Source organism: Moschus berezovskii, chromosome 17 (genome assembly GCF_049115385.1).
Source record: "Moschus berezovskii isolate FMDL1 chromosome 17, NW_MosBer_1.0, whole genome shotgun sequence".
Lineage (NCBI taxonomy): Eukaryota > Metazoa > Chordata > Mammalia > Artiodactyla > Moschidae > Moschus > Moschus berezovskii.
Window position 1 is genome coordinate 19,526,695 of NC_142476.1, and position 15,984 is coordinate 19,542,678.

Consider the following 15,984-nt stretch of genomic DNA (forward strand, 5'->3'; position numbering starts at 1 on the left):
CCTTGAGATGCTTCTGGTCTGATGGCGTGCTTTACCCTGGGAAGGTCCAGCCAACGAGGGAAATCTGAGTCTGCCAGGCCATGCAGGATGTTTGCAAATAACAGAAAAGACACTCAAAGTGGAATCTGAGTAAACAACACCTGGAACTTGGCGTCCGAATGCCTCTGACAGCCTAAGGAAGCGGAGGCCAGGCTTTTCCACGGGGCGGGCCTTGGCCTCGCGGTCCAGTATGTGCCCTGGACACTCGTTGGTGGGCTCAGTCAGGGCCTGGACACATGCTTCCCTCTGTCTCAATGGAGGAGGGTCTTTTGTTTCCTGAAGCCTCAGGATCATAAATAACCCACAGAAACCCAGTGTGTGGGGGGGTGTAGGCGTGAATTATTTGTAACTGTCGTGAAAGGCCCCTGCCTAGAGGGCCCTATACTCAGAGCACATTACATGCACGGTGGTTCCTATCCTCCCCAGGCTCTCTGCCTCACCTATTCATAGCCTACGAGGGATCTGGGGCTCAAGCAAATGGCCCTAAACGAGGACATTTACCCTCTGTAAAGTACACACGTAGATGAATAAGAGCTGACCACCACATGGCATGTGACAGGGTTTCTGAGCTTGCAGACGTCAGGTTAGACTTTAATGCAAAGGAAGAAAAAACAAACACTTCCCTAGCCAAGCAAAGCAGACCCAGCTAGAGAAGAAACAAGATGCTTGGGGTGATCGGATGCCGGAAGTGGGTGCTGGATTACCCAACTCTCTTCTCCCTAGCTGTCTCCTTTAGGATTAGTCACTGATAGGATGCATGTGTGCATGACAGTACACAAACACATACACACACACCCCGACAACAGCAACACCGCTGGCAGACACACACACACAGACACACACACCCCCCCAACAACAGCAACACCGCTGGCAGACACACACACACACACACACACACCCCGGCAACAGCAACATTGCTGGCAGACACACACACACACCCCCCGACAACAGCAACACCGCTGGCAGACAGCCGGTCCATGGGGAAGCCTGCAGACTTCCAGCTGAGGACGTGAGAAGGGTGTGTGTGCCCATGTGCAGACAGAGCCTGGCTCCACAGAAGGACACGGGAGCCCAAGCCCACACGGTGACAAAGGGGCAGCGGCCTACGCTCCAGCCCCTCCACGGCCCTGCGCACCCGAGCGGCGGCAGAGCAGGGAGGAGGGAGCACGGAGCACAGGGGCCTCGCCCCTGCAGGGGAGGCCGCTGCAACGGCAGGTGAGTTGGGGCTGGGGGATGTGGAGTGACTGAAGGGGCCGATTACAGATTCCAAGGCGTTTTGTCTCTGTGACCACATAATGAGAAGCTGCCACCAACACCAGTCAACAAGCCTCGAGCCGAAACCACCCCATTTCAGGTTCTAACCTGAGAGGAACGTCAGGGCGGAATTAGGAGGTGCTCACACAGAAAGCCCAGGATGAAAACCCTGGCGGCTTCCCAGCTGCCCCGACACGCAGCGAGACACAACAGCGAAAAAACAAAGCCTCTCCGCTGCTGGAGTCATCTGGCCTTGAGGCGGGAGGATGGGAAAATTGAATTTGGCATGCCTGCTCTGCCCTGGGTTTTTCCTTCCAGCCCAGCTCACAGTTTGGGGTTAGCAAAGGCATCTGCTTCGCTGCACGAGAGTTCAGCAGGGCGAGGACCAGGCTCCTCTCTTCAATAAATCACACTTGCCAAATCCGCTCCTGAAACTCCCCAGTCACGGGTATGCTTCGCCTTTATTTCTTACTCCTCATTCTTTCCCTCAGTTCAATCCTTGCTCCACACCCTCGCTGTCCGAGGGCAGAAGAAAGCAGCTTCCACTCGGAGCAAATTTTCTGGAGTCTTCCCAAGTCAAGTGAAAAATCAAACAGAGAGGATGTCAGAGAAAGCGGCACGCCTCAGACCCCACCCCCACCCCGAGCCTTATATAATCATTTCATCATCTTGCTTATGAAATCAAGATAAATCAAATTCCTGTGGCTAAATTCCTCCACGTGCTTGAGAACGGGACTTTAGGGAAGGAAAGGCCCGGCGGTTTACTGCATGGCCTGCTGCTAGCTAGAGCTCTGAGTGGCGGACTTTGTCAGGAGTCTCAGTATTGCTTTAATTGTGATGTAATTGACACGTGCCATTCTATGAGCTTCAGGCGTACAGTATGATGGTTCAATATTCGTATACACTGCAAAACGGTCACCACCATAAGTCCAATTAATGTCAGTCACCGAGGATTTCAGTTATTTTATGCCATTTCCTAACTCGGCATGCCTTTTCTTCATTTCCCATGTCCTTTTCCCACCCTCCGTCATCTACCATAGAATTTGACTTGGGCCTGGGAAAGCCCTCTCCCTGTGTGAGTCTCTGGGACCAGCTTCACTTCTCTGAGCATCCAGGTGGTGAGTGCATGGTTAGATGCACTATTTCACCTCACCAACAGGAGGCGCCAAATATATGATGTGCTCCAGCGGAAGGAGTGCAGGCTTCTCCCTGAGACAATACAACCAAGTGTCCCCTTTTAAAAATTCATACCCTGTGAACCAGAAGCTATTTTCATGTCTGGCTTAAGTATTTGCGAGGAGCATGCTGGGAAATGCAGCAAAATGCAGGGGCTGTCTGCAAATAGATCTCCCAGGAAAAAGGCGCCATCCTTGGCATGCTGCTGATAGCAAGGGAGTTTTTAAAAATAAAATCTACCGCAGGAACTATGCAGACTCTTGCTACTACAGGCAGCTCAGGGACAGTCAGGTGGATGTAAAAGCCTGAAAAGTAAAAGGTTTGAGGAATTGCTGGATCCCTGCAACACTGCTGGGTACAGAAGAGATAGCAAGCTCACTCTGGCCCAAAGAGAGCATCATTTCCTAGTCCATGAAGTGAGTGGAATTGAGTGTTAGTTGCTCAGCTGTGTCCAACTCTTTGCGACCCCATGGGGTGTGTAGCCCACCAGGCTCCTCTGTCCATGGAATTCTCCAGGCAAGAATACTGGAGTAGGTACCATTTCCTTCTCTGGGGGCTCTTCCTGACCAGGGATCAAACCTTAGTCTTGGCTGCACTGCAGGCAGATTCTTTACTGTCTGAGTCACCAAGGAACGCTGCCCTAGTCCATGTTGATCCAGTTCTCCATGGGGTCTCTAGATACCTCCAGAAAGGTGGAGGAGCCTGTAAGTCTGGGACAAACTCCCTTTTGACGGCTTCAAGCAGCCTCTTAACAGGTAAAACCAGGTGGGGAAAGGGCAAGAAAAAAAAATTGTGGAGTTAAGAGACTGGCTAGTGCTTCCCTCAGTAGGCCCTCTGTTCTTACTGATTAGATTCACTATTCTCCTGTCATCCGTGCAAGAACACCTTCCTGATTAACATCAGCCATTTAACCAGTCATCTCTGTGCCCTGTCCACCGTGAGGTGTGAAACCGAGCAGGACCCTGTGGGGCTCCTGAGCCTGGAAGCCTTTCTCTGTCCCCCAGTTCTTATTTGTAGGGAATAGACTCCTACCTCCATGACCTTCCCTGAGTCCCAAAGGGCAGATTCGAACAGTTGATAATCAGGGAAGAGAAGGGATAGAGAGACAAGGGAGGAAGAGTCAAGAAACAATAGTGCAGCCTTGAGTCAGGGATCTGATTCCACCTCAGGGGATACACAGAACAATATCTTTGACCTCTTTACAGAAGTAAAACCCCAAATGGAAGATGTAGCATTCTTCATTACAGAGAAAACCAACCGAGACCAGGTTAAAAGGAAAATAGAGAAGCTCATTAAGAGATTACCTGAGGCCAGATTAAAGGCATGAAGATTCTCCACACACCGTGATCTTATCAGCAATCCCACCCTTGAATCATTGCTATACAAGTCCTCACCAAATCCTCTTGGGTTGCAACACATAGTTTTTGGGGCACAAGCCCACTGTGTCCCACTTTGCCTGGCAAAGCAATAAAACTGTTCTTTCCTATTTCACTCAAAACTCTGTCCCTGAGATTTGACTCAACAAACTGTGGAAAATACTTATAAAGAGATGGGAATACCAGACCACCTGACCTGCCTCCTGAGAAATCTGTACGCAGGTCAAGAGGCAACAGTTAGAACTGGACATGGAACAACAGACTGGTTCCAAATTAGGAAAGGAGTACATCAAGGCTGTATATTGTCACCCTGCTTATTTAACTTATATGCAGAGTACATCATGAGAAATGCCAGACTGGATGAAGCACAAGCTGGAATCAAGGCTGCCAGGAGAAATATCAATAACCTCAGATATGCAGATGACACCACCCTTATGGCAGAAAGCAAAGAGAAACTAAAGAGTCTCTTGATGAAAGTGAAAGAGGAGAGTGAAAAAGTTGGCTTAAAACTCACCATTCAGAAAACTAAGATCATGGCATCTGGTCCCATTACTTCATGGCAAATAGATGGGCAAACAATGGAAAAAGTGACAGACTTTATTTTCTTGGGCTCTAAAATCACTGTGGACAGTGACTGCAGCCATGAAATTAAAAGACGCTTACTCCTTGGAAGAAAAGCTATGACCAACCTAAATAGCATATTAAAAAGCAGAGACATTACTTTGCGACAGGTCTGTCTGTTTAGTCACAGCTATGGTTTTTCCAGTAGTCATGTATGGATGTGAGAGTTGGACCATAAAGAAAGCTGAGCACCAAAGAACTGATGCTTTTGAACTGTGGTGTTGGAGAAGACTCTTGAGAGTCCCTTGGACTGTAAGGCGATCCAACCAGTCCATCCTAAAGGAAATCAGTCCTGAATATTCACTGCGAGGACTGATGCTGAGGCTGAAACTCCAATACTTTGGTCACCTGATGCAAAGAACTGACTCCTTAGAAAAGACCCTGATGCTGGGAAAGATTGAAGGCTGGAGGAGAAGAGGAGGACAGAGGATGAGATGGTTTCATGGCATCACTGACTTGATGGACATGAGTTTGAGCAAGCTCTGGGAGTTGGTGATGGACAGGGAAGCCTGGTGTGCCACAGTTTGTGGGGCCACAAAGAGTTGGACATGACAGAGTGACTGAAATGACCTGAGATTTGATTCAGCACTGGTGCACAGGGGAAAGAGAGAGTGCCAGATGACTCTCCCTTGGGCTACGGTGTGGGATTCATGGGCAAAGCCTCTGAGGAAGAAAGAAAGGGAGGTGTCTCTATGGATGCCGTCTTACAGTCAAGGTTTCAGAAATCTATAACAATAACAAGAGAAAGGCATGTGCCCAATAAGTTGACGGATTTGTAGGTTAATTTGTTGGTTGTTGGTTGGTCAGCTAGTCTGTTCATTCACTCACCCATTCACTTAGTTTTAAATGTTTACCATTTCCCTGGTGGCTCAGATGGTAAAGCGTCTGCCCACAATACGGGAGACCCGGGTTCAATCCCTGGGTGAGGAAGAGCCTCTGGAGAAGGAAATGGCAACCCACTCCAGTACTCTTGCCTGGAAAATCCCATGGACAGAGGAGCCTGGTAGGCTACAGTCCATGGGGTCACAAAGAGTTGGACACGACTGAGTGACTTCACTTCTTCACTTGTACCAAGCTCTAAGAGAATTGATCAGGACAGAGGTGATTTAGTCAGACAAGGCTCAGCCCTTAAGCAGCTTCTAGAAAGGCCCACAACTTAGAGTTAACTTGGAAGTATAATGAGAGCTATCAGTGAGGTGACCAGCGCTTATTGGATGAAAAGGACAGGGGGCCTCACCAATACCAGAGAGACTGAAGAGAAGACATATAGAGTCCAAGGCCACTTTAGGAGGATTCACTTTAGAAGTTTAAGTTAAGTAATGGCAGGACAAGACCATTAAGCGACACTGGTAACAAGTAAATTACAACCAACAAAGTTTGCTGTCAGAAGCATCAAAATTGGATTGCTCCATGACACACACTACACTAGCAACCATCCGCATGGACATCTGGACTGGGGTAGATTTGTGTGTGAGCTCCTGATGCAAGCATCCCAAGGGGTTGAAATAACATTTGTTTCCATTAATCTAACATCCTAGAAGGTAGTTATCATTATGACAGGCAGCCTAGTTTGAAATTCTGACTCTCCAGTTATAGGGGAGCAGGGGCTAGAATAAAGACCTCCATGACTCACTGGCAAATTTTATACGGATGAGCTCATAGCCAAAGAGATAATTTTAAAGAGTAGGAGGAGCATTTAAATGGGAACTAGGAACCACAGACACACGGCAGATGAGGTAGGAACGTGAAACTTGACTGAGCCAATAAAATAACCGGAAAGTCACTTGCAAGGAAGGCATCGGAAGTCAAGGAGACGATATGTCTCAGCAGCCTCCTATGAGCACGTGTTTGTGCTCAGTCAGGTCTACTCTTTGTGACCCCACCGAATATAGCTCGCCAGGCTCCTTTGTCCATGGGATTATGCCAGTAAGGATGTGCTGTCAAACGCTCTTTGACGATGTAAGTCTGGCTGCCCTTTAGAAATAAAATGGGCTACAGGGCACTTGTAGGGAGTGAGGGAAAGCTGAGTTTAGGAGGATGTTCAGAAAGCAGGGAGACTGCCAGCAATCTCCGCTCAGGATTCCCTGAGGACCCAGTGAGCACCCCCCCCACCGCTGGGTGTCTGTGGCTTCTCGATGTTTCACAGACAAGGCTCGTCCATTCCGGAGGTCACTGCCCACTGGAGCCGCAAGAGAGATTAAAGTTCGTCTAGTTCCTGTTTCCCAAAGATGCTCTGCAAAACGCTCACTCTGACAGATGTTGGTAGGTGTATGAAAATAGATAACTGATGCTAATCGGTACAATTCAAGAAGTGTTCAGGGGCCAAATGCATGTGAGAAATATTGGGCTAAACATCTGAGGCTTCAGGATGCTCATCTGGGGATGAGCCCCTAGTCTGGGACTCGTTAGCACCACTCTGTTTATTATCATTTATTACCACATACTTCTAAGAAAATATTAGAATGGTACATTCATCTCCAAAGGATTATACTGGCATGGCAGTCCTCTACAGTAGGCCAGATCCTTTCTAACTCCTAGTAAACACACTGTGTCACTGACATGATGTTGATAAGGGTTGAGATAAATTACAATGTCCCTCCCACCCCACCTCCCCCACACTGAGCTCTTCCAGTCCCTCCATCCATCTGACCTGGGAGGAAACTGGATTTGTGATGAGTCCGGCAGCACCGTTCTTTCCCAAACCTCCCTGACGAATCACCTGGTCCTCTGGTACCACTTAAGGGGCCCAGGCACAGATTGGAATCATCTGTCTGGGAGATTTCCAGGTATTCAAATTTAGCCCCTATTCCCCTTTTAAAACTTTCAGCACCTGATAGGATCTCTGCATTTCCAGAAAAGCTAAGCTCATCAATAGCAATGATAGCAACACATAACAATAAGAACACGCTTGTCAAAGCACCCTGCTAAGGTATGATTACTGCTCCTATGTTAATAGTGAATGAACTGGGATCCAGAGAAGCTAGGTAACTGACCCAGGGTCACGAAGGTGAGTCAGGATTTGAAAAGTACTTTTCACTCTAGAGTCTATATGTTTAGCCACCACTACCTACTGCCTCCATATGAGTGTTCTGTGAGCCAAACCATTACAGCCCCTGCTCTCCTTTGCTCTACAGCCCCCACGCCTACAGATAATGAGAGGGAATTCACCTGACTGTGTACCGACCACCTGTAAGGCCCTGTGCCTTCCACCCGATCAGCCTTCCACAGCCACCCTGTGGGCAGACAGGATGAACCCATAGAAGAAGAACAGCTGTACTTACTCCAGTCCCCCCTCACTGCTTCCACCTCCCCAGCTAACAAGTGGCTGAGTCCAGGTATGAGGCTCTAGCTTTAAAACTCATACTTATTCCAGAACTTTATTGCTTCCTTGGAAATGGCTACAGATTTATACATAATGAAGCATGGGGTCCTTTCATTATCTCTTACCTTTGTGATCATATGCTTTGGGGAGGCACTAGGGAGGATCCGAAAATCCACGGAAGGCCTCACAGATCCCTAAATATCACCCCTGATCCTCTTGAGGAAAAAAGGGACTCGGTTTTGATTTATATTTTGTTGTCCTGAAAGAATTATGGTCTTATCACTCACAGCCTTCTCTTTCCTTCCCCACCCTTAATTTTAACACCCTGATTTTAAAATGATCTTTATAGCTTGACAGTTTAATAGATGATTTTCATTCCACAGAAGCCCTAACTGTGGAAGAATGACAAGGAAAATATGGGCTGTGTAGAGATCATTTTAAAAACTTAGCGATGCAGTGAAGAAGGGGACATATTTCCAAGCACCTGGTTCTGCAGTCTGTCTTTGCCTCTTACCAACCTTCCACGAGAAATTGTTTGGGGAGGAAACTGCAAGGCTTTCCAATGCCAGCTACAGCCAAAGCTCTCTTCAAGCTTCCAAGCTTTGATCTCCTCTTCTCCAGAATATTAATCAAATGCCCTTTGGTTCAAGTGGGCTAGAAATGTACTTATGGTATTCATCACAATTCACTATGGCAACCTCTGTTTTAGAAAACAGGTGTTAGGAGGCTCCTGCTTTGAAACCACCAGTAACTATTGTCCCAGATCCCTCCCAGACTCACTAGGTTGAGACCTTATCAAGCCAAGGGGAAAAAAAAAATCTATCCTGGAACAAATTACTATATGCAAACATGATGCAAAACATACTCAAAAGCACAACAATCTTGGCTTTAAAAATAAAGCCCCCCACACAGAAAATGAGCGCCACCCTGCTAATAACCTACATGCCAATTATCCCAGGCGCTGACTGATGTTGATTACCCAACTGCTTGTCTGCAATACATCAGTTACTTGCGGTCCATTTCCTCTACTGTCCCAACAATGGACTGAACGACTGATCTCCTAGCACCTGGGAGGTGAGAGCTCCCCTCCGGTCTCAAGGAGAGGAGATCCCAGGTGAAACAGCGACTCAGGAAGGGGTCTGGTTATAAAGAGCGGGGCGAAGGGTGAACCCAGAACTTCCTGGACAGAAGGTGGAGGGAGAGAATGGGTGGCGGGGAAGTGAAGGGAACTAATATATAGTGAGTGGTTCCTACAGGAACCATGTCAACTGTGTTTTGTTTTAATGTATGTGATCTTCCCATTAAACCTAGTTAGGAGGGAATTCTATTAGACCCTTTTTACAGATGAGAAAACTGAGGCTTAGGATATATTAGTAACTTGCACAAGGGCACACAGCTAGTCAGGAGTCACACCAGGGTTCAAACCCAGGTCCTTAACTCTTCTTAGTTACTAATACCGGCCATGCTGACCTGCTGGTCCATGCCTCCATGGCACACCCAGCAACGGCGTGGCTGTCACTCTGCAGGGGGAAACCTTCTCAGGTCTCACAATCTGGGATATGACTGTGATTTACTGTACAGTTTTCGGAGTGTGCTGGAGAACAACAAAGGCCATTAGAGGTGTTTTAGAGACAAACTGTGCCACCTCTGAAAAGTCAACAGCCTGAGAGAACGCAGAGGCCGAAGGAGAATACTCACATGGAAAAGCTGAGCGCCACCCGCGACCAGGGCCCCACCACAGGACGTGATGCTGCTTACCAGGGGCGGGGGGTGTGCGTGCGTGGTTTGGAATCTACCGCTTACAAGTGGGTGACCTTGGAAACGTGATTCTCTTCTCCATGGGGTCCTAGTTTATTCCCTTGAGAAGCGGGGTTGGTACTGGGATATGAAGGCTGTTCTGAAGATTTAATAAGCTGACATAAAACATATACTGACACTGTGACTAACTGGTGTTGGTAATAACGTTACTATTAATAGTGTACAAAACTCCAACTGCCTGTCAGAAAATGTCCGGAGAGCCTGACACCCTAGGAAGCCAAGGGTCTGGGATGGGGAAGTTTCATCCCCTTTTTATCATGGACGACAATATGCCACCTGCCTCAGAAGAAAGGAGGAAGTGTGCTGTCCTCTTGACAAAATACAGATGCCCTGGTGACTGACTCAACAGGTCAGAACAACCTCAGTTTTCCCTCCACGAATGGAACTGGCCAAAAGAGTGGGTGAGGGCTGACCCCACCCCTGACTGAAGCAGAGGGACAAGGAGGCCAGATGGGTCCTCTGCTGCAAGAGACGCAGAGGTCCCGGGGGTAGGGGGTAACACCCACCCCACAGAACACGCTGCAGAGCGAGTACCTGGACGTTCTGAAGAATGAGTACCCTGTACACACAAAAGGAGAAGCATAAGTCAAGAAAGAAGAGAGTGTCAAGTGGACACAACAAAATAATAACAACCCATGATTTAATTGAGCATATACAATGTTCCAGACCCTGTGTGTAGGAGCTTTGCAATAGTATCTTATTTAATCCTCACAATAATCCTACAAGGAGACCTTTCCATCAGCCCCATTTTACAGATGGGAAAGGCAGCATATAGGGCTTGCAGAAGAACAAAGTGGCAGAGCAAGAAGCAGACTGAGATCTCAGCTGCCTCAGAGTCCACAGACAAGGGAAACCCAAGGTCAACAAAATGCTGGAATGGCCGTCAGGTTCCGACTCCTTCATCACTGCCTATGACCTCAGGTGTCTTGGAGGAAAAGGTACCAGGTCCTCCCTGAGTTGGATTCCAAGAGCAGTGCCAAAGGGTGAGGGTGGACTTAGGGGTGAGAGGGTGAGGCTTGGAACACAGAGGCCAGGGTCAGCCATGAAGCTGGGAGAGGCAGAGAGAAACCTGGCCAATGAGACATTTCCAGCTCCAGTTCTTCCCTTACTCATCCAGCTCTGTGAACTTCTATAGAATGTCATGCTTGTGAAATGAGGGTGGTGGGGAAGTGGAGGAGAGACTGGATAGAGTTCTCGCTGTGCACTGGAGGGCATCTGTAAGACCAAACAACTCCCCAAACCGATGTCAAAGGCACCGTGTTCTCAGGCATCCTTGCAGAATAACACACTCGATTTTGCCGAGAGAGAAACAGCCACAAGCATACACTTCACTTGACCAGAAAAGAAATAGCTACAAGAATGATTCATGCCTGTGATGTTCTCATCTTCTATGCCCTATGTAACTAGGAATTAATTCTCAGAAGGACACAATGAGAGACTACAATGGATATAACAAAATGACAAGCCTCTTTTTTTTTTCCCAAGAAAAAGAATGGCTATCTCTTCATATAAAAGAACTCACTAAAATTCTCTCAGAGCCATACCAGATTTATAGGCATTTGAGATTGGAAGGACATTTGAAGGTCAACTGATCTGACTCTCCATTGGATGACTAAGTCCCCCACAATGTTTCTGAGGAGGTCTCCAGGGGACGCCTAAACACCTTCAGGACAGGAAACCAGATACCTGCTGCTTTCCCTGAGCAGCTCTGATCTTCTCCGAGGTCTCGCTCACCCCTGTCTACAGCTTTGGTTCTCCCTCTGTGCCCTGTGGCCGTGCAGACCATGCCAACTGCCCCTCCAAACAGCCTTTCAGAAACACGGCCCCCTGAGCCTTCTCTTCTGCAGAGCTGTCGATCATTTTGCACTTACAAAAACAATCTGACCACTGACATGCTGTAGTTCTGGTTGTCGTCCTTGTTTTTCTAAGATAGATTTACTTGATCCACAATTATTCCAAGATGATTAGTCCTCCAAATAACCCAAACTGTACATTTTTTCCATCCTATATTATCAGCAACGCTGAAAATCGATTATAATCAACTTGCTTTCATAAAAAGAAGGAATCAGTCAAGTAAGACTTTAAGAGAATCCACTTAGCTAAAAGTATCAGCAGCAGGCATTCCACGTTCATAGATAAACAAGGAGGAACTGTGAATATACATTTCTCCCCCACTGCCCATTCCCCATTGGAATTTAAATGACCAGTTTTCCAATCACAGAGCCATAAAAGTCATCAATCATCTTGGCCACAACCTCACATTTTATGACGTAGATGCTGAGACCCAGAGCTCCCACCTCTTTCTCCATGCCATCTGCAGATGTTTTTTAAACTCGCTGCTCTGGATGAGGCACGGGGGAAACTGAGCCCTTGCCCTCCCAGGTCTCTGAGCAGAGACTCACAGGGCAATGCAAGTCAAGGAGTTTAAAACAAGTGGAAGCACATTGTTGCGACAGCCCCGTGACACGTGTTTGGAACTTTGCATAAAAACCTGGAAGGCAAAAGGCTGCTTCCTTTCTCGTGCCTTGACTCAAACTCCCCTCCAGCCTCCCTTCGTTTGGCAAACTGATCCTTTAAGACTCAGCTCGGGTCTCACCAGCCACCCCCAATACTTTCTCTCTGACTCCTTTAGCTGCGCTCCTCCTTTATGATCTCGTAACACCTTGCACAAATCACGCTCAGGGTGCTTAGCATCATGCATCGCACTTATCCTCCTGTGAGCATCTTCCCCATTAGACTTGAGGTTCCTGAAGCTAATGGCAACCCACTCCAGTATTCTCGCCTGGAAAGTCCCACGGACAGAGGAGGCTGGCAGGCTACAGTCCACGGGGTTGCAAAGAGTTGAGTATGACTGAACGACTTCATTTTCTTTTTTTTTTTCTTTTCCTGAAGCGAGGGAGCTGAGTGTTAATTCAGTTTTATACATCTAGTCTAGTTCAGTTGGCACGTATGGCATTTAATAACAAATAAATATTTCAGCATACCCTTAGGGGTTTGAGCATTAAAAAGACATCACTTTGCCAACAAAGGTCCATCTAGTGACAGCTATGGTTTTTCCAATGGTCATGTATGGATTTGAGAGTTGGACTATAAAGAAAGCTGAGTGCCGAAGAATTGATGCTTTTGAACTGTGGTGTTGGAGAAGATTCTTGAGAGTCCCTTGGACTGCAAGGAGATCCAACCAGTCCATGCTATAGGAAATCAGTCCTGAATATTCATTGGAAGGACTGATGCTGAAGCTGAAACTCCAATACTTTGGCCACCTGATGCGAAGAACTGACTCATTTGAAAAGACTCTGTTGCTGGGAAAGATTGAAGACAGGAGGAGAAGGGGACGACAGAGGATGAGACGGTTTGATGACATCACCGACTCAATGGACATGAATTTGAGCAAGCTCTGGGAGTAGGTGATGGAGGGAAGCCTGGCGTGCTGCAGTCCATGGGGTTGCAAAGAGTCAGATACGACTGTGTGACTGAATTGAACTGAAGAGTTTGAGAGAAAAAAATTCCAGGCCAGGAAGCCCATGCAGAGACATGGTACTCTGAAAGGGTGTGGAGTGTTTACAGAACCGTATGGGTCATTTTCCTGGTGAGAGTGGTGGGCATGGGAAGAGTGAGTGGGGTTGGGGCTTGGACGTTAAGTTTGGGCCAGATGTGGAAAACCACGTAAACCATGCAGAAAGGAGTGGACATCATGCTGTAGTCAGAGTCGGGGCAAAATGTCTTGACAGAGGGGAATGACATCATCCCAATGGTCACATAAGTGGTCAAGGAGGAAGCACTGCACTGAGGAAACACACAAGGCAGGAGTGTGCCTGGAGCCCACTGCTTGGTCCAGGACGGGAGGAGACGCTGTATCGGGGGTGCTGTGGTCCAAGAGCTCAGGGAAATTCCTGGGGAGGAGAGCAGTGTGGACTGAGGTTTGAGGGTACAGGCAGAAGCAATGGGACGTGATGAGTTATCGGAGGCATGGGAGACAGGGGAGAAGCATGGAGGATGATGGCAGGGCTCTCCAACCTGGAGCCCCAGGGCGACACAGACAGTACAAACAGGGGCCGTGAGAGGGGAGCAGTCTGGGGGTGTGGGGGGTCACGAGGTCATTTCTGGAAAGACTCCTAAGACAGTCCTCCTGGATGAATTCTATAGGTGGAGAGCTTCCTGCTAATGAAATGCAAGAACATCAGTCACGAAAACCCCAAGTATAAGACACATCGTCCAATCCTCGCAGAGACAGATGGAGCAATTCTGATGATTTGAGGGTGAAAGCAACAAGTTCAGATGAGAAATTTTCTAGCTCTTAAAACCATAAATCACTTCTTAGTCAGTTAAACTGACATTTGTATGTAAAATAATCTCTAGGCAATCAAATCCCATTTCTTATATTCTGGACTCAACTGACTCACTTTCCTATTTTTTTAAAAATATTATTACCAGCTGGCTAACAGCCTCACACCATTTAGTGCATTCTAATCAGCAGGGAGAATTCAGTTTACATTAATTAAGTGATCCCACTCAACCATTTTATTGACTAACAACCTCTTTTTTTTTTTAACTCATCTTTTCAAAATGCTAGAAGGTGAGGATTTTACTGAGGAAAAGTCCACAGACACACTCAGGAGCAAACCCTTCTGCACCAAAATCAATCTGTCTTTTAAAAAATCTAGCAACATCCTTTTCTCTCTCATCTTACAGCAAAAGCTCCAAAAAGCAAGCAACAAGCAGAGCCTCTACAGAACCAACTACTCCACTTAAATAAACAGCGAAAGGACTTCCTCAGCCCACATGGTTATGCTCAGAGCACAGAGACTGCTCTTGGAAAAGAGACGGAAACTGCGCACTCACCCGCTTCCGCAAGTTGTAGGTGAGAATGAGGTTCCGGGAGAAGGAGTGGGAGAAGGCCGTGTAGAATTCCAGCACTTTCTGCAGGGCGTCCCGCTTGATCACATGCAGATCACAATAGGTCAAGGCCCTCACGTTGGCACAGGACTGGGCAAGGGTGGCTTCCTTCCAGAACACGTCTCCAAACACGTCTCCTTTCCCTGAGGAGAGAACGTGGTGATGAGCAAAGTGCCCGCCAGAGGAGTCTGGCTGTCGGCGCTGGCTTTCCACCGTCTCCCAGGACTGCTGTCCATTCGGCATACCACGGCGTGGGCTCAGAAAAGGCCAGAATGGTTTTAATTTGGACCTTAATGACACGCAACTTCAGAAAACTAAAAATACCATAAGATACATGTCAAAGTTCAACCAATAACTTCCGGATCACTTGTGACCTCCCGAACACCCGACTCAAAACTAGAACCCCTTGTTATTCTTTGTCACCCCTGGTTTTCCAAAACGCTGATCATAATCTGTAATGATGTTACTTGTTGTCTGTCTCCCAGCATGAGCTCTCCCGTTTCCCATCCCTCCACTAACACAGTATCTGGCAACACAGTAGGAGTTCTCACAATGCCTGCTGGCAAAAGAGAAGGAAGGTAAACTGCAGGTCTGCATCAGTGTGAATGAGAAGCTCACCCTTGGCTGCAACGGGGAGGGTGTGGACTCTTCATCAGGAGCTGAAAAACAGGAGGTGTCTCCCCTGACTAGCATGACCTACGGGGACGACAAAATCAGGCAAGAGAGGAGCTCCCCTTCCTCCAAACCCCGTCCACCGCCCTGACGTTTATGTGTGCGGAGCCGCATTCCTCATTCTCCCTTCCCTCCTGCCATGTTCCTCACAGATGCCCTCCTGGTGGTCTAAAAATACGGGCCCTATATAAATGGCATCTTGAGGATCCTCTTACACCTAGCATTCCACAAGACTATATTTAATAATATAGTTAATAAGTCAATAGAGTACTCATCCCACGTAGCAGTATTCTGGGTCAAACTCCTATCAATCTCCTCTGAATATTTGTTTTTCTTACCTAGGGATACTCTTCCAACCTTTCCCAGAGACTGAGGTTTTAACATATTTTCTAATGCAAAGCTTAATTCACTCCTGGCACAGCCTCTGGTTATATAACAAATAGCTTGAAACATTGTTTCTCTTGCCTTTAAATTTTCAGCACAGATAAACACAAATCTGAATCTCCAGGGAGCCAGAGAGAGAGGTGTTTGGGAAGGAAGGAAACAATGCAACCAAGGTGAAAACCAATCTAACAACCCTTGAGGGAGTTGTCAGCCCCTGCATTCAGATCAGCCACACTCTACAGCTAGAACCCAGGTACCTGGAACTCAGTGTGCTTTACAGGGCAGCTGTTTTCCTAACTGAGGTGAAAGGAGGCAATTCGGGTTTTAAGCATCTGGACAGAACTTGACCTTTTCTCCAACACCAGCAAGTGTCCACTATAAGCACAAAAGGTACTCCACCCTTATAGCCCTCTCCAAGCACCTCCA

General features: G+C 47.5%; 1 protein-coding gene across 1 annotated transcript in view; it reads right to left on the minus strand.

Moving 5' to 3' along the window:
- The window catches only part of KCNH1 (potassium voltage-gated channel subfamily H member 1), a 424,393-nt gene that overhangs the window by 78,672 nt on the left and 329,737 nt on the right, over window positions 1–15,984 (minus strand). The window contains exon 10 of the mRNA XM_088845243.1: window positions 14,449–14,645. Coding sequence (XP_088701369.1) covers window positions 14,449–14,645 — 197 coding nt within the window. The remainder of the gene's footprint in view (window positions 1–14,448; window positions 14,646–15,984) is intronic.